At 34.3% G+C, this 10081-nt stretch overlaps 1 protein-coding gene across 1 annotated transcript; it reads left to right on the top strand.

The window, feature by feature from the left end:
- The first annotated feature begins 766 nt into the window (after positions 1-766).
- LOC111916508 (protein GRAVITROPIC IN THE LIGHT 1) lies at positions 767-4466 on the top strand. The gene is made up of 2 exons (XM_023912173.3): positions 767-1718; positions 3474-4466. Exons 1-2 carry the CDS (start codon positions 1040-1042, stop codon positions 4268-4270), a joined length of 1476 nt encoding a protein of 491 aa, XP_023767941.1. The 5' UTR covers positions 767-1039; the 3' UTR covers positions 4271-4466.
- Positions 4467-10081: the final 5615 nt, after the last annotated feature.

Raw genomic sequence — 10081 nt, 5'->3', positions numbered from 1 at the left:
TAAAAAAAATGAAAAAAAAATAAAAAAATGCGTCTCACGGTCTCATAAAATTAGACCGTCTCACATGAACCTAACCACATATATATATATATATATATATATATATATATATATATATATATATATATATATATATATATATATATATATATATATTACCAAATCCTTAAAAATTAAGGTTAAGAACTTTTCATTCATATATTTGAATTTTCAAGAAAAAAATATTATATTTTATAAAAGCTTGTATTTTTTAAAATTAAAATTTGAACACTTAAAAATTTTATATCTATCTTTTACAAAAATATTTATATAACGAATAGAAAGTTTTATTTGGTAGAGAATTAATTTTAAATAAACCTATTTTTTGTTTTTTAATATTTTTTTTACGAAGAACAATCATAGCCAAAAAAACAAATTGGAGTGAAAAAAGGATAAACCATCATCAATATTTTTTTTTTTTTTTGAGTCGACGACTCTTTCTGGAGTACATAGTCATTTTTAAAAATCTTCTATTTCTTACTTATTTTTTGACACTAAAGATTATAAAATAGTTATTTTTAAACATTTCTATAATTGAAAATAATTTAATCTTTTAACTATAAGCATTTAGAATTATAAAAAGTGTGACTTTCTATTCAACTTTTTTGTAATAATCACTAATCAGTTTTCCAAATCGATTTTGTTTTTAAGAGGCCCACTTTAAATCAGAAAGGGTTGTGAAATGGGAAGAATTATTCTAGAAAGTTAAAACTTAAAAGGGCTGGCTGCAATGTTCATCAATCAAATCCCCCATCAAGAGGGTGGGGCATGTGAAAATTACAAGTGATGATTTAATTACACAAAACACCACCAAACCCACACACACTCAGGCACCTCATTAATTAATCCCCATCTTCTTCGAATCCCTACACATTTCACAATTCTGTTTGTTAACGGAGTTATTACAGAGCCCAAAATCAAAGAGATCTGCAAATGCACGCCTGAAAATCTCACCTTAATCGCATAATTTGCAGAAACCTTGGAGATTCACGAACCGAAGATGGCCAATAAGGCCTCCAATTTATCAGATCTGATCCAGCGAGTCACTGGCTCCTGTTTGCTTCACCCGCTTGGTTCCGCTCGACACTACGCCGACGACATCACGGACGACGACGATTCAGATTACGAAGAGCGTAGCAGGATGGAGAAATACTACAACGAAGACGAAGATGAAGATAAAAAACTGTCTCCGGCGCTGGCGGTGGTGGAAGAAAGAGGAGATGGCTATAAAACAGAGAGACAGATGGAAATGGTTACGTTGATGAATGAAGTGTTCGAAACGGTGTCGTCTATGAAGAAGGCGTACGTTAGTCTTCAGGAGTCCCATTGCCCCTGGGATCCACAAAAAATGAGATCGTCTGACATGGCAGTTGTAGCCGAGATGAAGAGGCTAGGGGTTTTGAGAGAGAGATTTCGGAGGAGTGTCGGCAGCGGTGTGGCGGATGCGGTCAGGAGGAAGGTTGCCGGAGTTATGCTGAGGGAGGTGGTAGCACCGTATGAAGCGGCGATGGAGAAGTTGAAGACGGATGTGAAGAACAAGGAAGCGGAGATAGAAAACTTAAGGGAGAAGTTAAAAACGGCCACCGTGCTCAGTAGCGGCGGAAGCGGTGGTCGGAAGAGTAGGTCTCACTCTCATCATCAGTCAAAGAAAAAAGTCAACTACAGTAGTCAACTCCAAGGTACATCTTACCCTTAGTTGTAAAGTATAACTATTTTATTGGATTAACTAGCTACCATACGGGTTTATTGAAAAAAAAATATTATGATCTAAATGTATAGAATGTGTTCACAAAATGGTAAATCTGTCATTGCCTAAACATTGATTTCCATGATTCTTTTGATACAAAATGAGAATGATGGAGTTTTGAGTTTTGAGGTCTAATCAATGAGTTTTCAGATCCAAAATTGTTTAAAAGCTTATTTTCATTTCCCCCATGTTGCTTCTTTATACTTTGAATCACTTAGATTAATTGCAAGAAATTTCAGCCCTTTTTAAAACTTTAAACTGTTAGCAATGTATTTTAAGCTCCTTTTCCAACTTTATACTTTCTCTCTGGAACTTAAAAATGGTCTTGGTGATTTAAGTCACTCACAAAGTGGCAATAATGACATGACCCTCATTTGTAAACAAAAAATACCTCCTGATATGATTCAAAGTACTATTTACAGTTACATGTTTTCAGTTATTTTAAAATCCAAGAATTTCATAATTTTTGCTTGGAGTATTATATCAAGTAAATTTACAATGTACTTTCACCCATTATTTTTTTTTTTGATTTTCTAAAGTTCTAGAAAGTATGGTTATTTTAAAATCCAAGAATTTCATAATTTCAAGCAAAATACTTTATAGAACCATACATTCTAGAAATTTAGAAAATCAATTTTTTTTAATGGAATTACCATTTCCATTAAATCTGCATTTATTACAATGTTATTTTTGTTCCAAACACATGGAATTTGTATTTTTTAACCATGGATCATTTCTGCTTTTACCTATAGTAAAACTGGAACAATAGCTAATGAAGAAGTAAAAAAAAGAAGGAAAAGACGAAAATAACCTTTTCTTTTCTTTTTAACCCACTATTTGCACATCACATTTAATAGTTTTTTAATCAAATCGGGTGTAAAACTTCATATTTTACTAATCATATGATTATTAAGTAGTTTTGAACCAAGGGCTACATGTTGATTTTTTATTAAAAGTAGTTTTCTAAGCAGGGGGAAAACAGTCACATTTGTTGCAATTTTTGTTTTTTTACAACACATACACAGCAAAACATTGTACTTTCTTTTGGAAAATATGTTAAAAATCATATTTTTATAAAGTACAATGCTATTTTCTGCATATTTTCTAAAGTTTTATTGTTAAATTTCATTTTTCTATAAAAGGACCAAAATGTCCTTTCTCCATAATAAAATGACCCTGTATATTATTCCAGAAAACATGCTCTTAACAAAATATGTCATTGGAATGAAATTCAATTACATTCCCTTGTATTAGTTGATTTTAAGTTAATCATATATATCATTGTAATTAAAAGCACCAGAAATTGACAAGTGGAAACAGAAATAATTCTAAAATTTCAGAAAAATGACATACGTTAAGAAGTTAACATTTGTCATAGACAGAAGATATCATCATAATGCAATATAACTTGTACGTTACAACTCTTAAGCGGGGCTAAAATGTAAAATCTCACCACTATGCATTTAATAATTAATCTGTACCCAACAACTATCTGCTTTTTCACCATTGTTCATGATTGCTTAGCCCATGCATTGTTACTTGTACCTTACAGCATTAACTGGAATAAATTTTCACCCTCATGCTTTCTTGCTTGTACCTTGAAACGATTTTACTAAACCATCATGCATTGTTACTTGTACCTTATTATTCGAGACATAACACCACCGGCCACCATTTGCTTGTGTAGTTTTGCCGTCGCCAATGCCGGATGTTGCAGCCACTTTTGAATCATGCATAAGTTCAGTGAAAGAAGGATCGAAATCGTTCACATCGTTGCTCCTATCGCTCATGAAATCGGCACATTGGGATATTGCAGCCACCGTTAGATCCATCGAAGCCTCCGCCACAAGCACCCCCGCCACCGGTGCTCCGGCCACCCCCAGAGATTCCATTGTCGGACCGAATCATGCTAAGTACGCTCTCGAATCGTATGTTAACCGGAAGATTTTCCAAGGATTTGATCACGAGACGTTCTACATGGACGGAAGCCTATCGTCGCTCCTAAACCCTAACCAATTTCGAACGGAATGCTTCACACAATACCGCGACATGAAAGCAATGGATCCGATTGAGCTCCTTGGAATCCTCCCGACATGCCAGTTCGGGAACTTCTGCTCAAAAAAATACCTCTCAATCGTTCACCCAAAGATGGAGGAATCGTTGTTTGGAGATTTGGAACAACGGAGTCAGATCTTGGCCGGAAACCACCCAAGGACTCGATTCTACGGCGAGTTCTTAGGGCTGGCTAAGGCGGTTTGGCTTCTTCATTTGCTGGCGTTCTCTTTGGATCCACCACCGACTCATTTTGAAGGAAGTAGAGGGGCGGAGTTTCATCCGCAGTATATGGAAAGCGTGGTGAGGTTTCCGGGTGGGAGGGTGGCGGCGGGGCATGTAGTCGGTTTTCCGGTGAGCCCAGGGTTTAAGGTCGGAAATGGATCTATTGTAAAAGCGAGGGTGTATGTTGTTCCTAAGAGTGAAGTATAGGGGAGTAGAATGTAACATTGTATAATTTAGTTTGGTAATTTGAGGGCAAGAGGTAAGGGAAGGTACGGACGTTAGTTTTGTATGCATTCTTGTAAGGGAGAATGAAAGCAACAAGAGCAATGTATGTCTTTTATTGCAAATGTACAAATGATTTTAACTCGTTAGTACTTCAGTGACACCGAATTACCTATATAAATTGTAAACTTTTTTTTTTAATAGATTATATCAAGCTTTTATGTATGTGATTGATATATACCAATTAAACAACTAGCATAGTCATAAAGGTTTATATAACATACGTAGTTTGATAAAAGTGAGAAAACAAGTGAAGTATGTTCAAATTTAATTTGTTTATTAAACATATATAAAGTCTCAACTCAACTTAACATGATTAATTGAACGGTTTTGTGTTTTTAACCTGACCTATTAAATAATTTCTGTTTAGGTCACAAGGTATGCTTAAACTCATTCGGGAGCATGTCATACATTGTAAGTACCAACATAATATGGATAAGAATGTTCTTTTTTGACGTGTTTATATACATTTGGTTTTCCTCCACAAAAGAAACACGTGAACTTCTTTGGATGGACAACACTTATACGGGCTGAAGTTTTTGGTTTTTTAGTGGATAGGAGGGAAATACATGTGTAGATCTAACAGGGGTTACTTTCTTTTTGGGCTTTAGAAGTGAGATTTTTCTATGGATAAAAGTGCTTTAAAATTTGTCTTCTGCATAGTAAGAAACATGAGTAAACATTTTAAAATTTACATTTGATATTTTTTGTTTTTACAACAGAGGCTTTTAGAGCTCCTCAACAGCGTGCATAAGATCATTTATAATAATGTTACGACACTAAAATTTATGGATGTAATCTTTTTAAGAAATAGTTTTGTCGTTCATAAAGGGTTATCAATGCAGTTTTTTATCCGTTTGATTTCCACATCGATGTAAAAACTTAATTATTCTTATTTAGAGTTAGCTTTATTAATAGGTAATTATCTCATGTTTATTATTCAACTTATTAGTTACACTTGATGTTGCATAATTTACAGCTTAAACATATGTTGTCTTAAGTACTTTAATAATATCATCACTTACTGGAAGCGGTTTTATTAGTAGATACAACAAAAATAATTATAAAAGCTTAGAGATAATGAGTTTTAATAACTTTAAAATAAAGTAGATGGTTTTTTTATGAACTATCTAAAAAAAGTAGACATGTGCAGCAGGGAATTGAAGACAAATATCTACATCAACAATTAATGGTTCATATTTTTATCATGATTCTTGATATGCAACTTTAAAATTTTCATGACCATTTTAGCGAGATAAACATCATATTGATTACAAATACGAAGACTTTGAGCCATTGTTGCTCATTTTCTCAATTCAACGCATCGAAGATAGTAAATTTTAATATGTTATATCCAAATGATTTTATGGAGGTTGAAAGAGAAACCTTGTAAAAGAACTCGATGTTTATTATAATGTTGTGAAAGAAAATGTTTGGTTTTCTAACTTTATTGGAATTATCTATTATTCTACGGTCACTGTGGACAAAAAAAAAATACATTTCTTATTATTACTTTGTGTATTGACAGTGACAAGTCTATAATAGAATACCATGTGATTCAGTAACCGAGATTAATTGTGCCGATTCAAGAGAAAATCGAGTTTAATCGGTCGGTTCAACATGTAAAAAATTGATGATGAAAAGACCGAGCCCAAAAATAAAGTCCTTATTTATTTTTTTTTTTTACTGAAATCATCTTTAACTTTGAGTTAACCGATCCAAACCAGACAATAGCAAACTTATGGTGTTGAAATATGAAAAAAGAAACATCAAAATATTAGATCCATCATTAATTAGATGTAGATGGTAATTAAATGATAATTAGGTATTAATAGATATATCAAACTGGATAATAATTTGATTCGATCGATTTTTATTGGTAGTATAGCATCCAATAAATTAACTATCTTATATCTTCAAAAATTATCTTACAATAACACAACTTCTCTCGATTACCACTTAGGTGCTACATAAGCATCACTTTCGAAGGAAAGCAAAATCACTGGAATAATATAACGTTTAAACGATACTGATCTCGATTTTATATTATTAATTTTAGGATATCGAGTATAAATTTATAATTATTTGAAATACTTATGTTGCACTACAAAATGTTGAAAACAATGTACAAGACTACAATTAGTCATGCTCGCGCTATTTAATAAGTAAATCGAGTTTTGTTGTAGTCTTGCAGAATATCGAATGCTGCACAGTTCACATGGATCACGCCCATCACATTTAAAAGTTTTTTTTAACAGCAAGATATTATTAAAAAAAAAAAGCCTCTCAAGAGAAATTACAAAGTCATACAAGCTAGGATCGGATTTTTCAACAATGAACCAAAGTCAAAGACCATTTTTTATGCCTACAGGGAATCCAAAAAAAAAAATGAATACTAAACTATCTCATTAAACAACCTATCTTTTGTTGGTTACAAATGCAAACAAATGAACAATCAAGGACTCAAGCTTAAATACATTAGGCAACGTCACCCCCACCGTATGGCGATGTAGACTAGGGTTGTCAAATCGGGCAGTCGTGTCGTGTTTTTGTCTAACACGAAACGACATGACACGACAAGATTCTGTATAACACGAACACGACACGACACGATGTCGTGTTTTTTTTCATTAACACGAAAATGAACCAATTAAAACACGACAACACGACACGATAAATATAATATTACATAACTATTAGTGTATTTCGTTCATACTTAAAGATATATAACATGAAAAAAACGACAAACACGACAACCACATGCTTAATCGTGTCGATTTATGAACACGGACACGACACGACATCGATTTTTTTAATCTTTACACGAAAACGACATGAACACGAATTCGAATTTTGATTTCGTCTCAACTTCGTTTCATTTCGTGTATTTTTGTCGTGTCGTGTCATAAATTAACACCCCTAATGTGACCCATATTGGGTTATTTTCATGTTTTGGGTCTCTGTTAATAATGGACTTTGGTTTTGGATCTGTCCAACTTCGGTCCAAGATAATGTTTTATTGAGTCACGTGTTTTGTCTTCCAGTAGTAGGAATAATCTAAGTATTTTTTGATCGAGTCTTTAAGTCTGTTGCGAAGTTTGGGGATGGACGTTGTAAGCTAGAGTATGAGTTGTGTCTCTACTTATTTAAATTGTTCGGTCAACGAATAAAGTGTATGAGTTTACATGTTCTATATTATCATTTGCTCTCTTCAAGTGGTATCAGAGCCAATTAAGGAGTGGTCACCAAAGGAAATAGAGAGAGGAAGGTAGTCACGCAAATAGGAGAAAAGTCAAAGCTTTCAGAGTCCATGTGCACCCAAGTCTGATGGGGACTATGATCATTGGAGATTAGTTATGGAAATTCTCCTTCGATCAAAGGAGTATTGGCATGTAGTCGATAAAGGGTTTGTGGAACCCATACCTAACAAGCAGGTTACAGCTATGCAACAAAAAAATTTGGATGAGATGAAGTTGAAGTTAAAGGATCTGAAGGCGCATAATTACCTGTTTCAATCAACCGACAAGCATATTTTGAAGACAATTATCCAAAAGGTACAACTAAACAAATTTGGGATGCGATACGGGTCAAGTACCATGGAAATGCAAGGGTAAAGAGAGCACAATTGCAACAGCTTTGAAGAGAGTTTGAAACTCTTGAAATGCGGCCCGAAGAAACTATGACTGATTATTTTGGAAGAACAATGATGATAGCAAATGATATGAGGAACTGTGAAGAAGAGGTTACTGACATTAAGATCGTTAAAAAAATTCTTCGAACTCTCACATAAAACTTTAATTTTGTGGTATGTTCTATAGAAGAATCGAAAAATATGGATACAATATTAGTGGATGGGCTACAGAGCTCACTGTTGGTCCATGAATAAAAGCTCAAATGGAAAGTTCCTAAAGAACAAGTGTTAAATGTTGAATAAGACATAACAACAGGAAGGGGTCATGGACGTGGGAGAGGAAACTCCTACCGTGGAAGGGTTCGTGGACGTGGACGTGCTCAATTTGATAAATCTATGATGGAATGCCATAAGTGCCACAACTTGGGCACTTCCAGTATGAGTGTACAAATGGATAAAGAGTTCTACACCATTTATGGTGTGATTTTGGTACTAATGGCTTATGTTGATGTGGAAAAGTCATAAAGAAAGGCAAGGTGGTTCTTAGACTCAACTTGTTTAAATCGTATCAGGAATAAAGAAATGGTTTATTCGTTTAGATGAAAGCTATTCGCATACTATCAAGTTGGGAAATGATTTCAGGCCCAATGTTAAAGGAATGGGTGATTAATAAAAAGATGAATATGCAAGGTATATCACCATGTCAATGGGCTGATTATAACAACAAATATGACCAAGAATCGCATGTTGTGGTAGACGGGGTAGTGAAAACTCAAAAAGTTGAATGTCTACTCACTACAAAGGATAAAATTCAAATGTGGCACATACGTTTTAGTCATGTCGATCACAAAACGATCAGAACAATGCAACATAGACACATGGTGGATGTGCTACCAAAGATTGCAGGGAAGACCACAATACGCAAGACTTGTGTAGTGGGAAAGCAACAAAGAGAAGCCATATATAACAAGACTCAATTGCAAGCTAGTGAAAGGCTCCAATTAATCCACACTGCTCTTTGTGGACCCATTACTCCAGTTTCTCAAGGTGGTAAGTCATATGCACTAGATTTTATTGATGACTTTACAAGAAAACTTGGATTTAATTTTTGATACATAAATGGGAAGTCTTTGAAGTTTGTAAGAAGTTTAAGACATTGGTAGAAACATAAACACGTGTCAGTATTAAGTGCCTAAGAAGTGATAGAAGTGACAGGGGAGGAGAATTTACATCAAAAGAGTTTACAAAATTTTGTGAAGCTCATGGAATCAAGAGAAAATTGACAACAACCTGTACTTTTGGGTCGAAGCTGCAAGATAGGTCAGCTTTAATAAACAACTTTGTCACTAGAAGCCTAGATGATAAGGTACCAGAAGAGCATTGGACTGGTATCAAGCCCAATGTTTACTATTTTTGGTGTTCGGTTTTCTGGCTTATGTTCACATACCTTCTCAAATATGCACCAAGCTTGATGAAAGGAGCGGTAAGTGTGTGTTGCTTGGTGCCAGCATAGAGTCAAAGGCTTTAGGATGTATGGTCTTATTCAGAAAAAAGATAATTGTCAATCGTAATGTAATCTTTGATGAACAAAACTAGTGGAACTGGATTACAATAGAGATTGGAGAATAATTAATCATAGATGGTGAACACAACATTATTATGGTAGAAGTAGAAACAAATGTGAATGCTCCAATTAAAAATCAGCGTGATGATATTTAAGGAAACTCATACAATCAGGTACAAATGCAAGGTGACATATCAAGCCAAAATAGTCCCATACGCCAAAATGAAGTAGAACAAGGCACAAATGAAAGTCCGAAGACAGGTGAAGGATTGACTGCAAAACCATCCACAAATCTTAAAAAGTCCCAGGCAGAGACTTCAACCAGAAATGGATGAAAGATTATCACGACAAGCAATCAACGTCTGATGAAGATGATGAAATTGGTTTTGTAATGTATAGCTCAATGGATGATCCAACTGCTTTTGAGGAAACCTACAAAGAAGATAAATGGAAGAAAACAATGTAATGTGATTTGGAATCAATTGAAAGGAAACAACACATGGGAGCTGGTTGAAAGGCCAACTGACACAAAACCAATTGG

Source organism: Lactuca sativa, chromosome 5 (genome assembly GCF_002870075.4).
Source record: "Lactuca sativa cultivar Salinas chromosome 5, Lsat_Salinas_v11, whole genome shotgun sequence".
NCBI lineage: Eukaryota > Viridiplantae > Streptophyta > Magnoliopsida > Asterales > Asteraceae > Lactuca > Lactuca sativa.
The sequence above is the reverse complement of the archived record's forward strand: the minus strand, read 5'-3'. Positions and strand labels throughout refer to the sequence as shown.

What these genes read in the sequence shown, in the direction of transcription:
- LOC111916508 (XM_023912173.3), top strand. Translation starts at nt 1,040, where the DNA reads ATGGCCAATAAGGCCTCCAATTTATCAGATCTGATCCAGCGAGTCACT. An exon ending in CTACAGTAGTCAACTCCAAG is followed by an intron (nt 1,719 to 3,473) that starts GTACATCTTACC and finishes TTGCTTGTGTAG; the next exon opens with TTTTGCCGTCGCCAATGCCG.